Source organism: Cygnus atratus, chromosome 12 (assembly GCF_013377495.2).
Source record: "Cygnus atratus isolate AKBS03 ecotype Queensland, Australia chromosome 12, CAtr_DNAZoo_HiC_assembly, whole genome shotgun sequence".
Taxonomy (NCBI): domain Eukaryota; kingdom Metazoa; phylum Chordata; class Aves; order Anseriformes; family Anatidae; genus Cygnus; species Cygnus atratus.
Window position 1 is genome coordinate 13,643,479 of NC_066373.1, and position 27,106 is coordinate 13,670,584.

Genomic DNA, 27,106 nt, shown 5'->3' on the forward strand with positions numbered 1-27,106 from the left:
AGGTTGCGCAGAGGTGTGCCCAGGGTGTCCTGCACTGAAGGCTCCCCTCTGTCACCTTCAGGACGTGCAGTGCCACCGCCGTGTGCAGTGGGACTTGGTGGAGACTTTGGGTGCAGCTCTTTGGGGGGGGAAGGCTCTTCCCTAATGGTGGTTCTCCTGGGTAGGACACAGGAGTTGAGTTCCTGGGAAGAAATTTGTAGCCTTCAAAAATACTTATCTTTCCCTTTTATATATATATCTATATGAGTTTCTTTGTAGCTTCTGTATTTGTATCATTTCTTTGTTAATGTCTTTTTGTCCAATGAAATATTCCTCAAGGGATTTTTTAATGCAAAGTCGCCAATTCCATTACTTTAATTTGAGTGAAGGTTTTTACCTGGACTACTTTATCAACTCCCAGCTCCCAACAGATGCTTACTGGTGTCAGTCCCATGTTTCTGTGGACTTTCTCCTATTCCTGTATGTTGCAGATTTGGCCTCGCTGCCCAGCACATCCCCAGTTCACTATTTCTCACGTTTTGGGTTGCAAGCCCATGGAACTCTTTGGAAATGTTCAAACTGACAGTGCTGCTGCTCAGGACCAAGCCATGCCCTGTATTTTCCTAAGTGAGGATTTGGAGATGGTTATTGTAAAACCTTGGGTACCCCGTGCAACACTGATGGGCTGGGAAATGCCGATTTGTGCCCTTAGAAGTGCTGTCAGAGTCCTGATGACAGCTCATGGGGTGTTTTGTGACCTGGGCTGGTGGTTTTGGGGCACTGACTTTCTTTTCAATGCTGGTGTTCCCAGCAAACCTGCTGCTCAGCCCCGGGTGACAGTGCAGCCAGCAGGGAAGGGGTTACAGCGAGGCAGAGTGCATCATAAATCCCAGCAAGAGGGAGGCTGGAACTCTATGCCAAAATCAGAGCTGACACTTCCTTGGCACGGCTCCACGGTGCGGTTTGTGCCTGCTTTCTTTTCCCCTGTATCTCTTCCCTCCCCTCCCAACAGCTTGGAGAAGGCTCTGCCTAAAAGCCAGGCTCCGTAGCATTTCTCCCCTCCTTTCCCAACACATTCAGCCCCAGAAGAGACGCCCGGGGACCTCTGAGGAGGTGCCTGCTCCATTCATTCAAACACTTAAATGCATTGTAAGTACTGGAGGTGGAGAAGGTGCATGCAGGGAGGTTTGGCACAAGGACGGGTGTTTGCTCTGCCCATACTCCAGCCTCCTTGGGCACTGAGCTGTGCCGTTGTCACCGAACCCATCAGCCCTTCCTTGAGCCTGTGCATGGATGTAGGCTGCCAGGGGTTGAGGAAAATAGGAGCTGAGGGTTTGGATGTCTGTAGTGATGGGAAAAGGTCAAAAAATCAGCCTCAAGTGCTCAAGTGCATCTGGTCCGCCGGGCTGGCAGGGCTGGTGTATGGGAGAGCGGCACGCAAGCTGGTGCTGCAGCGGCATCGTGTCTGGCTGCCTGTGGCTGCCCTGCCCAGATCAATGATCGTCTCATCAGCGGGTGCATCCTTCAGCTTCGGGGGAAAAAAAAAGAGATAGGGAGCTCTTGTCACCTCTCCAAGAGACGGAGGAGGCAGGAAGGCCATACCTGGCATGAACCCAGCCCCAGATCTGGGCGATGCTCATCACCCCGCTCCTGCTGCCTCGGTAGAGTCGCGGGGGCTGATGGAGCAGCCGGGCGTGCAGAGCTCTGCGGGGCTGTGAATGAAATCCTGGGGGAAAGAGGAGCCCGGCACAGCCTGTGGCATCGGCCACGTGCGTGTCACTGAGCCCTGTCCCCAGCCGTGGCCATCAGTGTGGCAGCACCAAGAAACACGGTGCGGGGGGGACTGCTGAAAAAGCATCTGGAAGTCAGTCGGTGCAGATTGAATGTTGGCTCAGTGCTTGGCCTGGGTAAGCAAGAAATAAAGCGGTGTTTGCTGCAGGGCTGATTAGGGCTATTAGATCAATTAGTGGGTGAAACGATCGCTGCCTGGGGCTCCACGAGGTGAATCCTGACCCCGACAGGACCGCCTCGGCTGAGCGCTGGGACTCTCTGGCCGTGGAGGTGGACGCCAAAACCTCCTGAGCTCTTCTCCTGCCCACCTGCACCAGGCTGAGGGACGCTGCCTTGTTTTGCTTCATCCTTCACTGCTCTCACCATCATGAGCTTCAACAACTCATAAAGATGAGTATTTATTGTCAATGTGCCCCGGTGCTCATGGGTACCGTGAGGGGCTTGAACCTGCGCCCCCCAACCCTGCTCTGCTCTTCACAGTGCTGCATCCCCGTCTCTGCCTGCTCCTAACGTCACAGTGTTTGCTACTTTTGTTTTTTTCATTTTTGTTCTCTCTTAAAGCCCTGGCCCCGCAAGGCTGGATATTAGATGGACTATTTGCTTAAGGAAATAAAAAAGGACTTTCCAGCCCTCCTGTTCACAGACAAAAGGCTTTACAGCCTAAGCCAGGGGGCTTAGGAAGCAGCAGATAAAAGCAATTTTCCAATGGTTGTCTTAATATATATTGAAAAACGTGGGCTTTTTAAGCTAAGCTCGTGATTGGTTTCGGATTTTACTCATAACCTTAAACACCTGCGCGTGGCGATGCTGCGCTTCTTCCCCTGCTCTAGTGGGGCGTGCGTGCAGGGGCTGGGCTGCCCGGCTGCTGGCAGGGATTGAAAGGCTTTCTGCCCGATGCCTCGTGCTGCCCTGGCACGGCGCAGCCCCTGGGAGGGACAGGATTTGGGTCGGGTTGAAGGATGGAGGCACTGCACCTCCTTGGCTGCAGGCAGCAAGGGAAGCATTGTGCTGAAAACCAGGTGTGGGGAGAGGCTGGGGGCAGTGAGAGTGGGAAGGAGGGGAAAAGGGAGATAAATCCAACCCGTGTGAACAGGGCTGCTCTGCCCTGCCCTGTCCTGCTCGTTCTGGACTTAGCGTGGCTCCTCCTGAGCCATTCATCTCCCTTTCCTTCCAAACCAGGATGATTTCTGGGCCAGGAGCCGGGGGCCACCCCGTCACTGCGTCGCCACCGGTGTCTGCAGACCCACGTGGAAGATGCTTTGCACTGTCCCGGAGCCTGCCTCCAAAGAAATCCCCGCGTTCCTGCCATTCTTTGCCATTTAAGGATTTCAAATGAACAGCAAATCCATCGGGAAGCAGGCACGACCTCTGCGCTCGCCTCCCGGAGCAGACGGTGCCAGACCTGACGCCGGGCATGTGAAGAAGAGCCCCGGCGAGCAGTGGGCTCCTGACAGCTTTGCTGGCTGATGCACCACAGACCTGCAGCACCGCTGGGAGCAGCCAGGTCCCAACCTGGCCCCGAGACCCCCGAGAGCATCCCTGTGCGAGCACTGCCCTTTGCTTCACAGGGGTTGTGACAGCGGAGCTGAGCACACGCGGTACCAACTGCAAGGTGCGAAAAAGGAGAGGGAAATTTGGGCTCCCCAGGGGCCAGGCTGGAGCTGCCTGGACCTCGAGGATCTCAGGGTTTGGGGTAAGTGCTGGGGGCTTGCAGGGGACATGGCAGCCCTGGAGCTGCCATTCTGCTGCGTGGCTGGGGGGTGCAAGCCCACGGTGACGGGCGAGCGCTGCCGGCCAAAAGGCAGAGCCGGGGGGAAACGGGGTAGAAGATGGGTATCAGTGAGAAAACAAACGGAGCGAAACAGACAAAAGAAAAAAAACCCATACACACAAAAAAAAAAAACCAACCCAACCCACCCCAGCCCGTGGTGGCAGCCTGCCAGTTCCAGCTGGTTTCGTAAGGACATCGCAGCCTAAAAATACACAAATAGTTGGCCAAAAAGTCAAATCTTTCTGCACCGAATCTGTCACCCACAGCCCTTTGCAAGGAAGGAGCTGATTCTGTTGGAGCTGTCAGTCAGCGATGGGAACAGATTAGGCAGGGTTCAAGGCTACGGTTCAACAGGTTTCCTTTGGGGGGAAATCGAAGCGAGGTTACTGGTGGTGCTGGCTGTTCCTCCTCTCCGAACAAGCCATGGGAAGGGAAGACGTTGTTTCCAAACGCTGGCAGCGTCCCCTCCTCCAGGCAAAGCAGCCATGCAGGAGCTCAGTGTTTGCCACTCTGTTCCTGCAGCCTTGTACCCTGGACAAGCCATTGCCCTCAGTCCTGGTGTCTATCCAGGCCAAGAGAACCCAAACTTCACTAAAAAAAACTTAGTTTTTTTTTCTTTCCAGGCCACGAGCTGATTTCTGCACAAACGAACTCCGGCTGCCAACTCCCCTTAGCCAAGCTGTGGCACCCGAAGGAGCCTGCTGACATGATTTTCAACAGAGGTGGTTCCCAGGTTTGGGAAGGGGATAAAAAGATGACACCAGGACATTTTCTGCTAGTGCCAGACCATCTCCTGCTCTGACAGAGTCCCTGGTGCAAACGACAGCACCAATGTGAGCCGCTGCCCTCGTCCTACCCCTTTGGGTGGGGGCTTCACCAACACTGGGACAGCCCCGACTGGTATTGCGGGTCATTAAACAGCAATTTATTTAGTCAAGAGAGATTTTACAAAGCCCCAGGCCAAATGCAGTGTTGTTATGACGCCGTGTGTTAGTGGAGAATGGGATGGAGGAGGAAGGTGCCGCTGAGGCCTGGCCCCCGAGGAGCAAACTCCTGCAGATCTTCTCTGCTCCTGCCCGCAGCGCAGTCTGGGCTGTCTCCTGGGTCTGTTCACACAGGTCTTAGATTTTCTGGGGATAAAGGTGGATTAGGAGGGGAGAAGCAACAATGCTGTGCCACCAGTTTTGGCCTCCATAGCTAAGGAGGTACTGAGTTTTCAGTGGAGCTGGCTGCAGAATTCGCATTCCTGCTTGTAGGTGGGTTTGCTGGTGAGGAAACTCAGTTCTCACAGCCTCCTGGCAGAGTTTGGTGGGCTGGGAAGGTGAGCATTGCTTAATGTTCACATTGGAAACACTGTGACATGGCCTCTACCCTGCTTTGGGCCAACAGAGGCAGCCCTGGGAGAGGTTGCACCTAATTTTGGTGAAATTGGGTCTCCAGATGAACGAAGACTGAGGCTGGGATGCTGGAAAACATCCAGCTGCTTTCCAGGAGCACATCTTTCCCGTTGTGCTGTTGCTCCAGCTCACACTCAGATGTAGCCATGTAACGATCCTGATCCCTTAATTTCCAAGTAAAACCTTGAAGCCTGGGACCTCCACCAAGCCCTCAATTCTGTGAGGCTCCTCCCTGAAAATCCCATTTGCATCTCATTTGGGGGAACTGCGCAACGTTGGCGACTCCAGTCAGCCAGCTCCGGCCTTTAGGAGCTCTTTTGTTCTGCTTATCGCAGGGGGAACTTCATTATTCAAAGTTGGTGGGCATATTTACTTACAGGGGTAAATTAAACCATAAATTCAGACAAATGTATCTACATCTCTGCCTGTGATGTATTTTCCCTGTCTGCTTGGGCTCTAAGACACAAAGGTGGATTGTTCAATAAACAGTGCAATGCAGTCATCCCAATTAATTGGATTGTTCCATTTACGCCGCTACTCCCCCCAATTAAACACAAATGAGCTCAAGTGACAGGCACGAATAAGAAGGGCGGACAGAAAACCATATTCTAATGCAAAAGCTGTGATAAGAAAATGAAATCTATGCACCTGATGGGAATATTAATGCAAAACCTTGACCTATAATTTTTCTTTCTTCAGTCTGAGAGAGCCAGCAACAATTGCAGCTCATTAAAACGGACCGTGTCCTGATAGCTGTGCACAATGCCCACGTCCCACAAGTCCCATGATCCAAACGCTTACCTTGCTGCCAAAAGCAATTTCGCAGAGCTGCACGGTCCTGAAGCACAGAGCACTTGCCTGGGGTAATGAAGCCTGGGCATATCACTTGCACAAGTACTAAATTAGGGCTGCTGGGCTAAATAGGATCGACTATCCACTGCCCGGCCATGTGTAGCCTCTTCTCCAGAGTCCCTAGTAAAGCTGCATTACTCTCCAGCCCCATCTCGGCCAGAGATGTCCCAGTGACTTGGCGACACCTGCAGATGACGTGCCTTTGGCCTCCCACCTGCAGCTTGGAGAGCTGGAGGGAGGTTCACCACTTGCGGTGCTCTCAACTCATGGGGTCTGCGGCAACGGGGCAATAGCCGCAACCCTGATCACCCCTTTCTCCCTTTTAAACACAGGGTAATGAGGGGGAAAAAGGCCAAAAGACAAACCCAGAAGTGCTGGTTTTGATGGACCTCTGGATTTCAGCCAGCCTGTCCCCTCATTCAACAGCCCCAACTGCAAAGCTAAATTCAGTTTGAAACTCAGGGGGCTCAGCTGTGAGCAGTGCCAAGGATGGGAATTTTACAGCCTCTCTGGGCAACCTGTTCCGATGGTGCTTTGCTGGGGCTCAGCCTGGAAGCAGTCCCTACATCATGACAACGTCTGGCTCTAATTTCTTAACTCTTTTTTGTGAGGTAAAGTGCGCGTTGGCATGTGGGATGCAATGAGCTTTGGCAAGGAAGGTGATACCAGCATGCAAAGACAATTCCTCTGCAAAGGAAAGAGATCAGAAAGCAGCCCCACGTGTGGCAGGGTGAGGGTGAGGGCAGCAGTATTTTATTCTGACTTTGGTGCCACATTTCTACAAGGCACTGCCAGAGCAGTTCCTGGAGATGGAGCGACTGAAGCGGTGTCCGGATTGGGCTTGTTTTTTGGCACAGCCCTGAGATATCAGGGCTGCAGCTAGCTGTGCCAGGGCAGCAGACACAATTGCATCTCTCCCCCTCTCCAGGCACAGCGAGGTCTGTATCCCTTCTTGGAGGCAGCTCTCCCTCCCTCCGCTCCCGGCGCCGAGAGCCAAAGGCAGCAGCGAGCTTCCCAGCCCTGACACCTCAGACGTGTGAAGATGGATGGGTTGAACGCAGGCCTAAAATGCTTTGCAGTTTCACGGTAGTTTCACAGCCCTGGCATTATCAAATGATCTTTCAATGTACTTCGAAGCAGGAGGAGAATAACTTGAGATGGATTCTGGCTTTTTTGTGTATGTGTACTTGCAAACTGGCTCTGCCTACACATCTTGCCTGTGTGGATAGGCACATGGCAAACCGGTGCTCGTGTGGATGCTCCGTCTGCTCCTTTCCCTCAGGTTTGGGGCTTTTCAAGGCAGGTCCCTGCCCCTGGGTGCTTCAGATCCAAGCTGCCCTCTGCACTGTCCTCCACTGACCAGGCTAGTGAGGAACTCGAGGGCGGGAAACACAAGGCCGTTTTTACATCCGAATAAAAGCAGGAGATTAAGGAAACCAGCTGGAAACCTCCATTTTGCTGATTTTGAAAGCAAAATGTGGGTCACAGATGTGCTTCCACAGACAGAAATTGGCTGGACAAGAAAAGGCATCAGCAATGCCCAGACTTTTTGATGATCAGAGGTAGATTTAGCTCCCAGGCACGGAGACAAGAAAGGAAGAGGAGACGAAGTAGGAATAAAAACATAATCAAGAGATTAGGAATGTAGAACTCAACCCACCCGTAAATTTGCCTTAGGGAATGATGAAAAAATGCAGTAATGAAAAATGATGAAACCCACTGCTACTTCTTGCTCTCTTCCCTTCTCTTGCTGTCCGTATTGTTTTACTTTTTGCTGTACAAGACACAGTAGGCCTCTTATGGAACCTCCCCTTTTCCTCTGTCTCATTTTTTCTTTGCAGAAGTGCTATTTTCTACTTTTCCTTTGCAGTAGGTATTAAAACCATGCTAAAGACAGGCTGAATTTAGAGCCTAAAAGAAGTAAAACTTTGCAGGAAAGTCCACACTGTTAGGCAAGCATGCATGGGAGAGCAGACAGCGATGTGCTCCTGCCCATCTTTGATAGGAGGGAAGAGCTATTAATCACTTTGTGTTTAGGCTAATAAGAAATATTAAATCTATTTTCAGAGAAATTAACGACAGACTAATAAGAACCATGCTGCTAGCTCTCGGAGGCTGTTGATTAGCCTGTGCCTTGGTCTCCCAGGGCACAGAGCAGAAGGCCTGTTGTTTGAGCCATTTAAAAAAAATAATCAAGGTAAAGCCCTGGAACAGCAACGCAGGACAACTGCTGCACTGGCCAGGGGAGTGAGCCCTGGTGACAGAGCAGGGCTGGCTTTGTCTGGCTGCTCTGTCTCGTTGAAGGCAGTCACTGCGGAAGCTACAGGATGCAGGGGACAGTCACAGTGTCTGGCCCGTGTCCCTTCATTAAATAAAGCAGATGCTAATGCCCCAGGCCAGGGCTGACCTTGGAGCAAAGCCCAAGCAGTGGTTCCTTAGAAATATTTCTGAAAAGCTTGCAGCATAGCCAGGGGCATGCAGCACCTGGGGATGAGGGGAGGTGCCTGAGCTGCTCCTGATGCTCCCCTTGTGCTGGCGACCAGCCCGCAGGTCACCCAGCCACCCTTGGGCTATGTGACACACACTGAGCAGCCGTGATCCCTGGCCCCAGCAGCAAACTTCCCTCCTGCCAAAAGCGCCAGGCCCAGCACCAAGAGGAGCCCGAAATAAGAGAGGTGCCGGTACGCTGGCCGCCCAGCTCACCTCCATCACTTGTTTTCAACCTCTGGAGAACTCCACATTCAGCTCTTGTCTGGGACTTATCTTTCTCAGCCTTAATGAAAACCCATTTTGTAGATGCTAGTGTTTTAAAGCCTGTATCAGTGTCAATAAAGATAAGTCCTTTCCCAAGAGAGAAGAACAAAAAAAAGAAATCTGTCTCATTTTTTTTTTTTTGCTCATGCAGAAGAAAACAACCCTGAAGCACTGCAAGATTAAATGAGAAATATGCCTCTTTTCACTGGGTGTCCACTGGGCATGAATAAGTGCCAAGTGAGCTCTCACTTGCATCGCCATCTGGTGCGAGGCACCAGGGCCTGGAGGTGCAGCGGGACGCCTGGAGGCCCCGGTGCCCGTAGTGGCTGAACCCCTAGAGGCTCCTGAATGGGATGTGAAGGGCTTTGGTACCTTCAGCTTGGCCAGCACACAAATTGTTGTCCAGCCACAGCAGAACCAGCAGCCTGGGGCAGGAGTGGCTGGGGTTTTCTCAGCTGGTGGGTAGGAAACAGGAGCGCTCTTCTAGGGAAAGGTTTGGGTCCTCTTCTTCCCGCAACAGATTTATGTCATTGCCACCCCCCTGAAAGGTGTTTTTTTTTTGGGGGGTCCCCGGTTGTGAGAAGTGGGAAATGTGCCAAAAGCCATTTTGCCAGCTTTATGTGGCAGATCTCTGCCTTGGGTGCATCCAGGTGGGTGAACAGCAATGCACCCTGGCACCAGCTCCCCGGGAATATAGGTCTGTGTGCTCCCATTCTTCATTCACACAGCTGAATCCATCATTTATCTGCCCTATTATAAAAGATAGAGTCGATGTTTAACCAAGTAAGAGACATAGTTTAGTGATGGGACCCAGCAGGTCAGCCTGATGGTTGGACTTGGTGATCTTGAAGGCCTTTTCCAGCCTAGATGGTTCCTTGATTCGACTGATCGCAGGAGCAGTGCATAAGCCAGCAAGCCTGAATTTCTCCTCTCCTTCCATCCTTTCTCCTATTATCTCCTCTCTTTTTGCGCTGACTAGCTTGAGAATCTCAGTGCAGCACAAGAGACTTCGTTAGACACTAAAAATAATTGCACTGGGCTGCAACTACGTGTTGATATTGTTGTGAATACCACAGCACAGAGCCTAGAAGCTGCTTGTGGTTTCAGAGCTCTTGCTGATGAATTGCCCAGCATCTGGTCATACTGGGAGGGCTACGCTTGTTATTTTCAACTGCTGTAGTGCATGGAAGGAAAATCAAAATACTTTCCTCAAGGTAATTGGCTCTAAAACAATTGAAGAATTTTCCACAAGGTTGTAATGCAATTAGGACTGGCATTTTCTATAATTTATATCTCTAATGGTATGCTTTTGCCATCAGATCCTTATTTTGTGGAAAAAAAAAACTGGCAAGAAAAGGCAGATTTTGCTGTTACCTGCAATGAAATATAGATTAAGCATAGATGTCCACCCAGTCATGATTAAAAGTCAGCATAATGTTGGGATCATCACTCAGATGTAGTCGTTCGTGGTGTGAAGCGGTTGGGTAGGATGCTGTGACACCAGCCACACATCTGCAGAGCTCCCATTTGGTTTTCAGGCGATGCCAAGCGATGTGTCATCATCGCTCGCGTTCTGCTGCAGCACCGCAAGAGCAGAAATAATTTTGCGCTCCCGAACTGCCCTGCCAGCTTGGATGGGAGGAGCTGGTGCAGGCTGGTGACAATCAGGGCCACCGCACGGAGCAAAATCATCAGCTACCCCGGCGTTTGGGTCCGTGTTTTGATAGACATCCAGGAAAAGTCTAAGAAGAGGTGCCAGACAATCCAAGCACGCAGCAGCTCCCAAAGAGCATGAGTCAGCTGGTGAACTTGTTGACACGGGATACTGCGAAAGCCAGAAGCATGGACAGAGCATTCCCCTGTCACCACTCTGGGAAACCTCTGTTTCTGTGGCTATCAAAGCAGACTGCTGGGGAATAACTGGGAAAAGGATCACTCTGTGCTTGCTCGTTCCTCATACTTCACCACGATTTACTGACTACTGTCCAAGACACAGTACAGGGCCAGGGGGACTTTTTGCCTGACTGCAACAGCTGCTGGGACTGAAATTATGGCATGAAATGCTTTGTCTCCTTGCCTAGGTAGAGGTGAGCACGTTGCAAGAATTACCATTAGGAATGGGTCTGAACTGGAACAGGGGAACACTCAGTGTTTCTTCAGAGCCAGAGCAGCTGTTTATGGGTAAATGTCCTGTTTTTATAATGGGATGAACCAAAGCCATGGACTCAATCACCATGAAGAAAACATCTGGCCGTGGTCCCTAATGGTATGGAGGCCATTGACGGTATTACGAGAATAATGCAACACCGCCCTAAATGCAAATGCTTCCCCTACCCGTGGTTGTTCTCCAGCTGCCTATCAGCACGGTGGACAACCATCAGAAAAACAAAACCAAGAGCTGTACTGCTATACAAAGCAGGGCACCACACCCTTCTGTTATTTATCAGACAAATGAAGAAGCCATTGGCCACGTACACGGGTTGGTCTGTCTCAGTTGGTTTGTAGAAACCTACCTTGAACAGTTTGGAAGCAGTTTGAGCACCTGGCCTCAGGGTCCTGGACCCCAGACTGGCCAGAGGGGGACATGAAATTCCTGCCTGCTCCTTCCTACCTTGCAGCAGCCTGTGACACATCACACATCCTTGTCTGTAAGCACAGCCATGATCAGATCCATTGCTGGGAGGCAACTAACACCTTTGGGGCCATTTTGGTTAAAATTTTAACAAGCCCAAATGCAGCTTCTTAACACAAAAGCATGTCAACAGGAGTACTCACTATTGGGCCGAGTCATTAAGTTGATATTCCCGGGACCTGTTGAAGCATTCCTGGATCCCGGAGTCCGCCCAGAGTCTCATCATAGCTGACAGCAGCTCTGGAGAGAAGGGCTCTGTGTCCTCCATCCGACTTACGACGTCGCAGACCATCTTGGCATCAGCCTGCAAAGGAAAGGAACGAGAGGTCACACGGATGCTGAAGGCAGAATTGGGAGCCAGAGATTTCAGAAACAGTCCATCAGACCTTCAGGGTCAAGAGGCTGTGTATTCAGGATGGGGCTTCAGGATCCACACTGTATGCTCCAGCAGGAAGGGCAAAAGGAGGACGGAGCAAGATTTCCTTGTACAAGTACAAGATTTCCTTGCTCCGTCCTCCTTTTGCCCTTCCTGCTGGAGCAGGAACAGGTCCTTGTGCAGCCCACCTCATGCCAACACATATTTCTATTCAGCAGACAACTGAGTTGGCACTACATATGTGCAGAGCCTCTTGGTAGCAGAAGGAAATCCAGGTATGTACAAGTATATTTTACACTTTTACTGGAGTGCTGCATGTCCTGCAATGATCCCTGTTTTACCAGGTACGTGACCTTGCTGAAACAGGGATCACCTGTATCAGAAAGGACAGCAGAAAGGCTCCAGGAACAGTGCTTTTCAGATGCTGGTTTATTGCCTTTTTTTGAATTCCTGTTCTTTCCTACGAGCCTGTCTCTGCTACGGGGGCTAACTCATGTTAGCACATAACACCTTGGCTGTCTGCACTGCTTTGTGACTCAGATGGAGAGGAATCTCCTGTGGTTAAGGAGTATGGCAGGGAGGGCAGGGCCAGCTGGTGATTTTCGGATGGAATCTTTTTTTGGTGAGAAAAATCTGATTCACTCGAACAGCAACTTTTCCTGCAGGATATTGCTCTGACACAGCTCGGGTCTGGAAGATGTCTCAGATTTAGGATGGGAACGTCTAGACAGACTTGGAACAGCTGAGTGCAGCCCTCCTGTAATGGCCCACAGGGGCTGATGCTTCCCTTGTTTGTGAAGCAGGACACCTGAATTTGTGGCCACCTCTGCTCGTGTTGCAGTAAGGAGCCCTCCCTCACCCCCCACAGGCTCCTGGAACCCCAGGGGTGTTGGCTAATCCGCAGAGGTTTTCTTTCATAGCTTTGTTAATTGAAAAAATTGGAGAAGTCTCACATTTCTGCCAGCTGACACAAAACCAATTATTATTACTATAATTAATTGGCAAAGAGGAGCTCTTATCCTGCATTTGTGCTTACAGCAAGCTAGTGAAGACGACCTCCTTGTTTCATTACCTTTACCCGTGTCCCATTTGTATATCCCTATTTCCATCCCTGTACATCCCCATCCCTATTTCCCATTGAGCTGGATCTCTTTGGGCAGCTGTAGGGTTCACAAGGGTATTGGGACAGTGTCACCTCCCCAGCCCGCTGGGGAATCAGATCCCTGGGGTCCACGCTTCCAAAACGTGACACTGGGATGTCCCCAACCCCAGGAGCTCTGGTGCTGGAAGATCCTGTGCTCCTCTGTTTCTGCTGTATGAAGAGGAGATGGAAAACAAACCGAGCTGCCCTAGGGACTGTTTCGTCGGTCACTGCAATGATTAGACGTGGAGGAGCACTGGTGCTGAGGAGCACCACAACAACCTAGTTGCATGGGTGGGAAAGACAATGAGTATGACACAGACTGCATGGCCAGGATCAAAACCCTTCTGCAGCCTCTGTTTAATGAAACTGATGAAAAATCACAGGGCACCGACCTGCTAGCACTGGAGACAGAAGCTACTGGAGATTTCAACGCTGAAAGAGCTTCAAGTCCCCAGAACATCAGGTCCTTACGGGCTGAAGATGTCTCAGTACTGTATGGAGACATCATCCCATAAAACTTAATGGGGTGGAGTCTCTATGCTTTGAAGACTTTATGAACATAAAGTCTTTTTCACAGAATACTTAACTTCATTTTTTAGTGCCCAGAAATCCTTCTAGCCCTCCGAACAGACTGCTCATTTTCGAGAAATAGTATTGGTGACTCACACCTCAAAGCCAAGGCAAACGAAGAACCTTTAAGAGTTCAGTTAATTTCAAAAGCTTGTTTTCTGCCCCGGAGGGCTTTGTGAGCTCAGTGAATATTCATAAATCATCGGTATGGCTTTCCTGCCCTGCTGCAGCTGTAATTCTTCTCCTTCCACAGGTTCTAAATAACAAAAGACCTGCTAAAGGCCAGCGGGCTCGGGGCTGCCATCCAGCCCACGGACATGCTGCTGACTTCAGATGGGACTGTGTGCTTAGCAAGCTGCCCAAACTGTTCTGCAGCGAGATGCTTTCGTTTAGGGAGGTAGGAATTCTTTCATATGTTACCTTGAATAAGGTAGGGGGGATTTACAGGCATAAGTCTCAGATCTGCTCATCTCTGATGGCAAAGAGCATCTGAAGCTGGGCAGGGCCTGGGTGCCTCTGGCCTTTGTGCATTTAACTGAGGGTTGCTTTCTGCAGGGTATCAGAGGGAATGTCACGGTTGTCATATTTTCTGTGCTGGAAAAGAGCTGCCTCACCTTTCCTGCTACTGGGACATGCAGCAATCCCCTGTGATGTGAGACCCAGTGCAACTGGGTTTGAGCAGAAGACACCGAGGAGCTGCGATGGCAGAATGGGAGTGCGCGGGGACAAGCATCTCAGGCCACAAGTATCATGTCTGCTCGGGCCAGCCGTGGGGCTCAGCTCGCAGGGCAGGGCGTTATTTTGGTTGATGCCAGCAGAGAGAAGCTGCAGCAGCTCTGCAGTTCCCAGGAGTCTCTTTTGGGGACTGTGAGGCTCCCTGCAGGAGCTGCAGCTGGGGCAGGGCCCCGGCGGGCAGGAAGGCTCCTTGCTCCTGCTGAATGGGAGCAGCCCTGTCCCAGACGTGGTTTTATTTTGCTCAGCGAACCATTCGACTCTCGATTTTGTACACCCAGCAAAAGCAGGGGAAACGAGCAGTTTTAAAAATACTCCTCCCCCCTACCAAGGATAAAGCGCCTCTGTCAAGGAGCATGGTGCCATCCATGAGTCCATGCATTTGTCAGATGCTTTAACGAGCAATTAAGGATCCAGGAAGAGAAGATCCCCCTTTCTCTTCTCACTCTCCAGGCTGCATCTCAAGCTGGGAATGACATTAAAATCTGCAGCCCCCTCTGGGCCCAGCAGGTAGGTTTTTAAATACTGCCTGATTGACTTTTCTCCTCCCGCCTCCCCCGGGTCTGGCGCTCCCTCTTTTCCCGAGGTGAGAGGCGCTGAGCCTCCTGCCACGCTTTGCGTCTGTACTGAAGCGAGCAATTAAATAAAGCAAAACAAACCAGACCAACCGTCCCCCCCTCCCGCCCCGCCTCGCAGCTCCCATCCGATGGGGATTTAGTTAATGAATATCACGGTGGTATTTCAGCTACCTCAGGAGCTAAAAATAAGCAGCGGCCTGCCCCTGGGACCGCTGGAAGGAGGCACAAAATGGTGCAGTGCTTCCTCCTCCATCCCAGCCCCTGCACGTCCCCAGAGACTCCCCTCTGTGCTCTCGGGGCGGATGCCTGGACTGGCAACACGAGCAGCGTTCACCATCTCGTCTCTGGGGCGATGCTGCGAAGGGTGCCATGACTTCCAGGCTGATGGGCATGCCTCCACAGAGGTCTCATCTGCTCGCTTGTGTCTTGGGAGGCTGGGACAGCTCACTGCCTCCTTAGCTGGGTGTCACGGCGAGGGCTGGGGTGATTTAATGTGGAGCTGATGGGTTTTTGGGTTTGTGCCGGTCTCCTTCAGGCTGGTTCTTATCTGGGAGGAGTGTGACCCCGTGCATCCCGCAGCTACATCAAGTGGCTGGCGTTTTTCACTGCGGGTCAGACCCTGACCTCAAGCTGATTGTCTTTGGGTTATTCATTACCGAGAGCAGGATTTGTTCAGCTCTGTGTCACTCCTGAGTGCTGAATGTGTCCACCTACAGCATGAAAATCGGAGCTGGCTGGCTGGGCGTTGGCTGGGAGAAAGAGCCGAGCTCCCAAACCGTGGGACCATAAATTACACGCTCGGTCTCTAACGATCAAGCCAAAAGACCAAATAGCCCGTTGCTAAAAAGCAAACCTACACTCCAGTTGGCGACTGGGGAGGGTTCTGTCCGGTCAGGACAAAGCAGGGTTTTACAAGACAGTGAAGTCCACAGACAGACGTGAAGAAGCAGCTTGGTAACTTTCTGGGAAGTCACCGAGTCTTTTCTTTTCACCCTGCGTTACGCATCTATCTTTGCATCAGACATGCAGTATAAATCCAGTTCACACGGGGAGCTGTTTTCTCACTAACCTGGACATAACTACAGTTATTTAATTGTCTCCCATATGTCATTGTCACCAAGCACACAGGGGATGTTCAGCAAGCAAACTTACGACTTCGCTTGCAGCAGCCACATACCCCAATTAATTTGTTACCTTGCTGGAAGGAAGAGGGGCTTCCCATAGCAGACAGACATTACCGGCAGTCATGTTTGTCTGTGCAAGCTATTATTTTTCATCATGCAGATATAAATCACTCCTAATTATTTGTTCCTCACCCAGCTACGATCTGTGCCTGCAAATGTCAGCAGAGCTGCTCATGCCCTCACCACCGCAGAGTTGCACTGAAGTGGGGCTCCAAGGTCCCCATCTCTCTGATCATCCCAGGGTGAATCTCGGCTGCGACCCTTTGAAGCTGTCTGGACATAAATTAGGGGACGCTTTTTCCCATTAAGCAATAGTATTCTGGATGGAGAGACTTTAGGGGAAAGGGAGAGACTTTTAGGAGAGACTTTTAGAGACTTATATGAAGCTATGTGGTACAAATCTGCTAAACCTTATACAGCTGCATTGACTTACGCTCACAGGAGAGCTGACTCCACTGTGTCATATTGTATGGTGCTTTCCTTTGGAGAACTAAATCTCAGTAAATATCATTTTTTGCTGTTATTTACTCTGATTAATCAGACATGTCACTCAGCCTATCTCAAAGGTTAACACTGGGGCAATTTCCTCTGGTGGCGTGTTGTACTCAAAGCTGCATCTCGGCGTTTCAGAAAATCCATGCAGTGCAAGAAAAAGAGAAGCATTAAATCTTACTGGTAGTGCAAGAAAAATCAGAGATGTGGTGCTTGTTATCAGCAAGCCAGTCTTGTATAACCCAGCACAACTGAAAATAGGAGTTGCTGTGCCAAGCCAGGAACCTGGGTGAAATCAAACTGATTTCTTCACAGCATCCAGCATCTGCAAAGGATGTCCCTGGAGGGGGAACTTTTTTTGGGGACCAGATCCTGGCCTCAAGGCACAGCTGTATGCAACTCTGCCACTTCAGGGAGAGAAACGAGGACCTGTAACTCGGGGGCAAAATGTGGCTCATAAACCAAAAACCACCTCCTTAAACAGCAGCTCAGAAATCTGGACCGTGTTTCACAGCTGAAGTGTGGCTGCATCACAGCAAAAGCTGGTTATTTTCACACTATTTGCAGCCTGAATGAATTCTGGAAACAAAGCAAAGCTTGGGAATGCGCGTCTTCCAGAGTCAGTCAGGGCCCGGGTCCAAGTCCATAGGAGTTTCTGTAGACACCAAATAAACAGTCACACATATGACTCTCCCCCTCACTCTCCCTCTCTCTCACACATCTGTGTTTCAGCGCTGACCCCCGAATCTGTGGAAATCTGTCTGGCACAAAGCCGCTGCCGTGCGCCGCGGCAGCAATCACCTTCCCCTCTCCTCCTTCAGACACCCACCCACCTCCACGTTTAATCCAGGCCTCCCACCTCTGCCTGCCATTTGGCTTGCTGGGCACGCAATCTGACAGGCCCTGGAAGGCCCTGAGCTGTGATAAAAACCTCTTCAGTGGCTTCAAGCCTAACCCTTCAGGGCACACCTTGAGGTGGGCCCCAAAAGCGCATCCCCCCTGCCCGGGCCTGGCTGCACTCTCCTCAAAAAGGCCCTGACGCGGTGTCTGCGTCCTGCAGTGCCTGCGATGGTTTTGCACTGAGGCAAGGCCCGTGGTGCTCTCTAACAACCTGCAGGCAGCAAAGCCAAGCCTGCCAAATTAAGTTAGTGATGGCTGGCTTTCCACAATGTCACGCCAGCCCGTCTTCCACCCTGCCTGTGTAGAAGAGCTCACGGAAAGGTTGGGCGACTCGGGTGCGGTGCCAGAGGGCTGCTGTCTGTCTGCTCGTAGGCAATTTTGTACAGAGAACAGCCCGACAGCCGCAGTGACGTGCACGGCTCTCCTCCCGAGGTTGTGCTGTCTGGCTAGCAATTAGCAAAGCCCTGGTTTTCATATCCTTCTGGAGCCAGGATGGGCCCTTCACCTTGGACTGCCTTGGCCAAACAACGTGTGTGTGTCTGGTGTTTGGTCTAGGATCTCCCTTCCTCCCGAAACGCCGTTACTGCTGTGGTTTCTGCCTGCTGCTTCCTGTTTGGGGAGACACCGAGCAGGGCTGATAGCGGAGGTTATTATGGCTCCAAAGCAGCTTTGTCTTTGGTACTACTTTGGTTCCTAGCCATTCTGTGTGATACCGCAGCTGGCCAAATAAAACTGGCAAGCCCTTAGGTGGGTACAAGCCTCGTTCCCCCCTCCCTGTTTGCTTGGCCCTACTGACTCTGCCTGGCAATCCTGGGACCTGATGAAGGTAAAATTTTGGCTGACGGAGGTGAAATTTTTGCATGGACTAGATGAAGCCCTTGGGCTGCCAGTTGGCCACCTCCATTGGAAGAGCTCCTGCAGCCCTATATCCTGTAGGAAATAGTGCTTCCCTCACCAGAGGGGTGGAAAAGTCCCGACACCCAACAACACAGACCTCAGCAAGGCAAGTCATCTGCCAAATTCACCTTGTTCAGGAAATCGTGGGGCCCTCCCCTGTTCTTGAGGAGCTCCGAGCTCCTGAGCTGGGTGAGGCAAACACAGTGGAGAGAGGATCTGGTTTTCCACGCAAGGATGGGAAAGCCAGGAAGCATGTGTGAAATGGTCTCAAAATAGGTCCTGAACCACTAGCTGCAATGAAAGGTAAGGCTATGACACCCAGTCTGTTCCGGTCACAATAATTCAACAAAGCACCTGGCTGTGTGGAGCACCTGGCATAGGTTTTACTGCCACGCTACGCAGGGCTATCTTGGCACACGAGTGAGATGGACAAAGCCACAGCACTTGTTTCCATGCCACTCAGAACCAATTTCCTTTTTCTGTTGCAGGAAACCTTCTCCTTCATATTATATATTCATATCCCTTGCAAGGGAGCAGGTGGAGGTGCTAATAGGTGAAAAAGTGGCACCATGTCAGCATCCCTCTGAGGACAGCACACTTTGGTGGGTCCTCGGACCTACAGGCACTGAGCAAAGGGCCTGGGTAAGGGACCTGCGAGCCCAAACTTTATCCCTCGCTCACAGAAAGGGCTGTCGGTACCTTCAGGCACACACAGCGCTGCCCACCAGGGAGAGGATGAGCGAGGGAGGCGCAGATGGGGGACATTAGCCGCATGGCTTCATGCTCTGCAGGGAAGTGCTCTGACGCGGCGGTGAGGAGGGGACTGGGAGCATGGAAAGCCGAGAGAGCAAAATCCTTGCGGTGCATTGCTCTCGCTGCTCTGCCCTTCTCCTCTCTCTAAAATCTTCTCTGCTGGGTGAAAATCCATAAAATTAAACAGCAGTGGAGTGCTTATGTTGCAGTAAACGACAGGGGAATGTCTGATATCCCACGGTGGGAGAGCAGCTGGGGAAACTGCATCAGCTCCTGCGATGTGAAAAATAAATTGACTGTCCTGCAGTCCCTGCAAAGTGAGGGGCTGAACACAGGCTGGGTGGGAGGGATTGGGACTCCGGGAACACACTGGGGCCCCAGGGAGCCTCTGCTGGGTTCAGGAATTAGCCATGGCTTCAGCCTGCACGTTTTCCTCTCTTAGGATGTCTTAAAGATTTTCCACATCAGCATCCCTCCCGCTTAAGGGTGGCAGGGCAGGGGGGACACCAACTCTGTCCTGAGAGCTCTCCTAGCCACAAAGGGGAAGGGGCATTGTCCTTTCAGCAGAATGGGAAAATAGCCCCAGCGGTGGGAGCATTCTCAGTACAAAGCAGAATTTTTTAACATCTCTGGCTAAATGCCGCTCATGTATGATGATTTATAGGGCAGCGTCCTCCTGCTGGGAAGCCGTGCAGTGCGGGAACCCAGTAATTAGTCTAATGTTCAGGGCTCGATGCTGAACGGTGGGTGCTAATATCCACTCCACAATCAATCCAGCAGATTTATCAGTGCATCGTACGATGAAGGACCAAGTCTGTAGGTTGCAGTTTCCTGAAGGAACTGCCAGTGTTTCCATCAGAAAGAGCCTTGTTTCATTTTATGGTCCTATTTTACTTGGTGATCTGTATTAAAGATGCATACTTAGAGGACAAGGTGGACAGAAAAAATCCACACACACCAATAATCCTACCAAATTTCAGCTCCCTGTGGCATCTTGGTTGCCTCTTTTCTTCTCTATAAGCCATATGTTCTCTTGGGATATCTGGTTAGGGATTTCTTCCTGCTCTCCACTGAAATAGCTACAGCAGGGGGTCGGTGGGGTGTCCACAGCCCACGCTGTCTGCCTGACAGGGTGTCCCAAAATTATTTCTTACGTTGATGGTGGGAGACCAGGTATCACGGATGCCAAATAATAATGGATTTTCCACTTGGCAGCAGAACTTAAAATTAGATGATGTGAAAAATCAGCTTGGATCAAACGCTTTCCTCTGCCTTCCTCTGTAAATCCCCAAACCTCTGAAAATTTCACTTCACACCCAGTTAAAGCACTTTCCTTGAGCCCCACCAATATACTTCATCTTGGTTTGAGTTTTTCAGGGCGTGGGACGTTATTGTTTGAAATGCGGGCCAATTTTCAAGCAAAAGAAAAATCTGTTTCCAAACGAAAAGTTGGAAAAAATCACCAAAACAAATCACTCTGGCCTTTCAGGAATGAAAATTTCTTTTCTTCCTTTTGAAAAATTCTCCAAATTTTCAAAGAACCTCATCTTGGCCATGATTACCTCTAGATTTTGACCACATTTAACGAGTTTTTTTGTTTTCTTTTAGACTGTTTTTCAGTAAATTCACCACTCATGAAATATTTCTGTCCAGTTCTAGCAATAAGCACACCAGGACCCTGCTTATCAGGAATCCTTTGTTCGCCGCTTATTTACAGTTTTAATTTGGATTCGACCCACAATTTTCTGTCTTTCCATCTGGTATACCTTCATCAAATGCATCACAAGATGATCACTGCTGAGTGCAGATGAAAGGGTTTTACTTGTGTTCAACTTGAGCTTTACACGAGCAAAACGGGGTTCGTAAAGTGTGATATCTACATGCCCCAGGAAATTGTGCCAGAAATAGCTTCCAAAATTCAGTGAGGCTGCACATACCCCAGGGAAACATTTGAAAATGCTGTTCTTAAAGCTTTTGGGATGTCTGCAAGCCCCCAGAGTAAATTCCAGTGAAGCAAGCCCTTCCTCCTCAGCCTCTGGAGAAGAGCAAGAGCGTGCGGACCTAGGGTAAAATGGAAGCGCAGAGTGGCAGGATTAATGTTGTAGCCAAGGGTTTTTCCAGTTCCAGAGGAAGGAAAATGCTCCGAGGAGGATTTATGGTCAGGATGCACGTACACATGGCGAGAGACAGGATGGCACTGGGGTTTTATAGCTGTCCTGGCAATCAGCTGACCATTAACTAACAGGGCATCACGTACGGCAGTGAGGGCACTTGGGGAACTGAGTCACTTCTGCAAACTCGCCTCAGCTTCCTTTGTTTGTTTAAAGAAGTACTTTGGGAAGAGGGCCCCCAGAAAAACGGCAGTGCTTTGCTTTACACAGCTTTCCCTATCAAGCACGATTATTTTCTGGGGAGCCGCTATAAAAAGATAAGATGGAAAATCTGCTCTTCTTTGTGTGCAAACCTGCAGTTGCTCCAAGATGTTCCCTGGCAGCGGCTCCCGATGCAGCTAACGAAGACAGCTGCTCCAGTAACGCACACACCTACTGCCTTCGACTATGCTGGTTTGATCCTCTTTTCTTTTTCTTTTTTTTTTTAGTCACCAGCTGCACACAAGCAGCGATGGAACCACATGGAGATCCCGGAGGTCTCTGTGCTCACGTTAACGTGGCGCAGGGGATGGGCTGAAATGAGATGAGATGCCATCCGCTGGTCAGCAAGGTTTCCCCCATGACTTCTCATTACTACCGCCTTCATTTAGCTACCCTTCCTCTTAATTTCCAGCTGCCCATGAAGCCTCCTCTGCAGGGAGGACTGGGATGTCTAAGAAATGGGGAAGGAGGAGCATTTGGATTTGGTCCCGGTGGGAGAGGAAGAGGGATCTGATGGGGTCTGTAGACTGAGGACACGGGTGGAGAAGTGGCTGTTGGAGGTGTCTGCGATTGCCTAGAAGGAGCCCCAGAGTTTATGGGGGATGAAAGACAAATTTGGAGCTAAATCTCTCCTGTGCTGCTGTATCTCCAGCAAAATCAAGACACCAGTGCCTGCAAGAGGCTCGGAGGAGCTCTTCCTTTGATCAGCAGGGCTTACAGAGACTCACCCTCAGCAAGTTTCTGCTTAGCAGAGCCAAGTCCACACTCACAGATTTGCTTATATATCGTTACGTGTCGCTGCAGAGAAACGTTGTCCTATATTTTCCTTACAGTAGCAGCAAGAAAGTTCCTCAAGCCTTTGGCAGGGCACAGATGGGAGAAGGGGAGATAAGGCAGGAGGGAAACCTGGTGGCCTGGGGCCACCTGTGGTCACCTCTGCCTCGTCTCTGCCCGTGGCTGGGCGCAGGGCTCAGGCTTTGTTTCCTGCCAGGCTGAAAAATGAAACAGAAAGGCCACTTCTGGGGAGCCAGGTGTGAGTGTTTCCACTCCAGGGGAATCTGTGCTCAGGGCTATTAGCAAGAACTTTTATTTTCAGAGAGGGTGGATAAATGGGACTTCAGGTGCAGCATCGGATGACAGGTTAGTCCATAAAATAAGATGCCAGCAGAGAAATATCTTTATAATGGCTTAACGAGGATAGGCAGAAATAGGCTGGGGGCCCAGAAGAAATCTTTGATGCTGTTGTGTTTATTTATTATTTATTCTTCTGGCACAAATATAGTATCAAAGAATGTCAAAACCAAAAGGCCCATAACCTGCCGTAGCTGGATTAGTCCTACATCTCCGTGACCATAGTGTCACGTAGTATTGGCAAGGGTGCCCAGCAGCAATGGGATAAAAGAGCCCTTGGTCCAGTGAGGATGCACCACAAAGGACAGGAAAATCTGGGAGCATCTTGCCAGCCTGGGCATCTGTGAGTCTCAGCAACGATGGAAAAAAGGCATGAAACAGTAAAAGTGCTCATCTGTGCATATCCCTCTGTGATACATGTGGGGAATCCACCTAAAGCACGGCGCTGCCCTTTGCAGAGCATCTCAGGCTCCGCAGGGAGGCTCGTGGTGGTGGCACCAGCGCCTGCAGCCAGGAGGGGAAATAGCTGCAATGCCCCAAGCCCTGCCATCAGACCCCTATGCAGCTGCAACCGGGTAGCGCTCAGCTCCACAGCATCCTATTTCTGTGCTCTCCTCCTTCCCCTCCACTGCTTCCCCTGCTCTTTGCGAGAGCCACTCCGGCTCTGCCAGGCATCCAGCTGCTGCAGCTGGGAGCCCCCTCGTGTCCCACGGAGCAGAGGATGGTGCTGGCATGAGGAGCAAGGCCTAGATACTGATTAAATATATACATATATATATACACATACATTCATTTTTTTCTGCAATACTTTTGCTGGCTTGGAAATATTTCAGCTACCAGCAGGGGATTAGGGAGCTTCTTTTAATCAGCTCTTGTTTCTTTTTTCTTTTATATATACCTTTGCAGAGGGGAGAGCAGCAGCCTACAAGGAAGCGTTCGCCCCGTGGGGGCCGAGGAATGGCACAAGTCCCGTCCCTTCCCCAGGGATCCCGCAGCAGCCCTGCACCTCTCCCACGGCCGCGCTCAGGGCAGGAGGAGCGGCACAGCTCCGAGCTGGGGGGCTCCTCGTGCTGCTCCCCAGCTCACCCTGTGGCACAGGGCAGGAAAACTCGGAGTTGGGCTTGGAAAGCTGGCTCTGCCACCATCGCTGGCCTCCAGCAACGCCCCTGCATGCGTAGCACTCCCCGGAGATGTGATTCTGGCAGGCGAGCTGCGCTGCAGGACATATCCCCAGCGGGGCGAGCGATGCCGGTGAGCCGCTCGCCTTCCCCCTGCCTCCCGTGGCTACTTTCTGCGCTGGCTACGAGCCCGCTGCATCTTTGTGTGGTTAATAAAAATAACCTACAAGTAGTCGGGAGCAGACAGAGCGATCCCAGAGACTCCAGCCATCGAAGGGGCTTTGTTTCCAAGGCGACATCTTGTCTCCTAGCTGCAAAAGGCCACGGGAATGAAGGCAGCCTATGGAAAATGAATAGCTTGATGACAACAACAACAAAAATCTGCTGGGGAGCGTATCAGGAAGGGAGGGGAGAGAGGGGTGTCCTTAGGGGGGGCAGGAAAGAGCCAAGAGTGGCTGCACAGAGCAGGGAAACGGACAGGGTGCGATTTATCCCCCGAGAAGCACAGTCCTGCCCCCATTGAAATGCACAGCGCTGCTTCCATCGCCTTAATGGGAGCAGGGGAGCTTGCACAAATCAGCTATTCTTTTCTTTCCCCTTTTTTAAGCTACAGTGTTTGAAGATCCGAGCTAGTTAAAAATAATCCATTGTCCAAGGCAGAGCCTTCCCGGGTCCCGGGAGCTCTGCAGAATTGATGGGAACCACGCCGGGTCCCTGCTGCCTCCTGGCCCCATGCCGCGGGGCAGCGGGACGGGACATGCCGCGGCACATCCCTCACAACCTTCCCATTACAAAAGAAACCCGTTTCCCCCCCATTTTTGAGGCTTCCAGAGCTGTACAGCATGTTATCCTGAATATCCACATGAACCCGAGCTGCAGAATTAACCCGGTTTGGTTGTGCTAAGGCTGAAGGTGGGCTGTGCCCCCCGGCCCACCAGTGACACCCATGGCCCTGTCCCACAGCACCCTGCCCGGATGAAGAAAGGCTGCGGTGCCATTTAATGTGGTCCTCGCCCTTAGGTGAGTGGCTGCAGTGGTAAATGCCCCTGGGATGGTTTATGGGATTTATATCAGACTGCGAGAGCAGAGACCTTGCCTGCAGATGCCTTGCTCTTGCTTTCCCTTCCCTCCCGTCCCATGGGAACGCCTAAAAGCTTGGGGTGGTGAATGCCAAGCCAGCTGCTGGATCTTTGGGTCAGGCTCTGAGGAGGAGAAGAAGGAGGAGGCAGAGAAGGAGGAGGAGGAAGAAGTGTGAGCTTTTCCCTAGACTGGAGCCAGCCTCGGGTCGGCACAGGACAAGGTGGCCCTGGGAGCGTGGGCTCTCCCCAGCCCAGCAGCACGAGCAGGACGGGACATCTCCTCCTGCCTCTGCTTTCCTTCACCCCCTCTGTCAAGAGCAAACATGCTCTCCCTCTCCTTTTCCTCAGAGGCTCTTTTGGATGATGAACGACTTGCCCATTGGTGTCCTGCCTGACGCTGAGACATTTTATTTAACGGATGTCTTTCCTTTGTACCTTCTCTCAATCAATACCATGTGAGTGAACGGTTTGTGAAGGGAGAGCCACTGGCTCAGCCTGACATGGGAAATGCTCCCCCCGCGGTTTTTTTTTGCACCCTCTACTGTGGGCAGAGCAGATCTGCACGGATGGATGACTGCTATTTATTATTCATCGTCGTATGCTATGCAGAGCTCTATCTGAGCAAGTTTTGAGACTGAGCAGGTTTGCTTCTCACTCCATCTCCTTGGAATGGTTTTATTTCAGCTTAATGCCAGGGAATTCCTCCCAAACTGCCCCAGCAGAGAGCAAGCCTGGACAACTGAGAGCTCTTGGGGCTTGGGGCTGGACCGGTAGGGACAAGACTTGGTTTTAAGAATCACAAAAAGCATCCCTATAAGTAGCCCTGAAAAGCTGTAGCAAACAACAAAATGTTGGGGTTATGGCGGCTTCTCCTTGCCGGACGAGGCTTGCTGTGGTTCAGGAGACAGCGATCTTCCCCCAGACACAGCTTACGATGCCCTGGGCTGGTGTCTTTGAAGTCAGATCCGCCTTCAGATGACATCAAAACCAGTACAGCAATTTTACCCTCTTTCCCACTGCGTTCTCCTTACAAGTACCAGCTGAGTGCAGTGCCCAGTTGATAATCTGCCTTAAACTCCTCTGTGGCGTTCCTGGACCCTGTTCCACTGCTGTAACTTCCATCATTACGTGCCTGAACTTCATTCCTATAGGAAACGATTCCTACAGACCAAATCTAGTTTTCACTTGCAAATACTCCAGGACCACTCTTGAAGCTCACAGCCACACTTAAACACACCATCTGCTTCTTTGTTGGCACCGCCCTCTGTAAAACTAGCTCTCAAAATAGCTCATAATATTAATACATGGGCTGGGATTTTCTAAAGCACTTGCTATTGACCTAACCTGATCCACACTGAGCTCAACTGTAGACTGTTATCAACGGGGCAAAATGAACACTCCTGAAAATCCCATTGCTTAGGCATAATAGAGAAAATAGGCTTTTCAGGATGAATTTTTACTGGCTTGTTAAAAATTCTCATCTAGACTTCTCTTAAAATGTACCAGCTCGGCTCTTTCATGGTATCTGCACGGACAGGCTTGCCGTTATGTCTGAAGGAGTAAGTGGTGGTCAGAGCTGGTGGTACAGCCAGCTGGGTGACCAGCTCCTGCTCACTGTTTGCTGGCTGATTTCTCACCTTGTTTAACTTCAAGAGCCCTCAAGCAGGTGGCAATACAGCTGTTACCCTTGGTCCTAATACAATCAGGAGCCGAGCACCTGTTGGACAGCCTGGAGCGCACCAGTCCCTTCCAGAAAACCTGCACAATTTTCTGTGCCACCCTTGTGCTTCCTCTGGCTTAGCTTGCTTGCTCGCTCTTGACAGACACACGCACAGCTTGGTGTCCAGACCCACAGCACAGAGATACACAATGCGCGCTCAGATCCCCTCTGCAGATACAAATTGTCAAGTTTTTCAACCTCCCTTTCAGCTGCTATCTTCAGGTCAAGCTGGAAACGCGTTTCCAGTACGTGTTTGCCGACCAGAATAAAGCTCTCCATAGCTCTTCGCCGCTTCTTGTGAGCCACCGTGTTTAGTAATGAGGCCATTGATGGAGCAGCGGTATGTTCTTTTGTCCCTGCCAAAACCCCACTCCCTCCTATTCAGCTCAACAAGATGCAAAAAGCCTGGTGCTGCCAAGTGTCCTTTCAGCTGCCAGAGGAGAAGCAGCTAATCAAACGAATGAAAGCGCTGGGCCGAGAGCGCTGGTGCCAGGCTCCAGCCCCAGCTCGCAGCCCGCTGATCCCAGGCCGGCAGCTCGGGGCTCACGGCTGGCTCCGAGCGGCTCTGGCTTCGCCCCATCCCACTGTGGGCATTGGGGATAAGCCAGGGAGAGTCATGGACTCACCAGCCCCATCCCTGCCTGGGTTATCCCACATCGGGAACACTGGTGTGCTGATCTCTGAGGCACACCACGCCTGCGTTCGCTAGTCCTTTTAACAAAATCTTTTTCTGCAGTGCCAGCTTCCTATCTCTCCCTGCACCCCCTCCCCGCCCTTATTTCCCACATCGGAGAGAAAAGCCTCACACTGTGCCTTTCACGTCCCTTGGGCAGCACGTTTCAAGTCATCTTTTTTGCCTCTGTTTTATGCTGTGCCTGGTCAGA

General features: G+C 51.1%; 1 protein-coding gene across 1 annotated transcript in view; it reads right to left on the reverse strand.

Moving 5' to 3' along the window:
- GNAO1 (G protein subunit alpha o1) overlaps positions 1-27,106 on the reverse strand; it is a 124,817-nt gene that overhangs the window by 25,204 nt on the left and 72,507 nt on the right. The window contains exon 4 of the mRNA XM_035543652.2: positions 11,320-11,480. Within this exon, the coding sequence (XP_035399545.1) occupies positions 11,320-11,480 (161 nt within the window). The remainder of the gene's footprint in view (positions 1-11,319; positions 11,481-27,106) is intronic.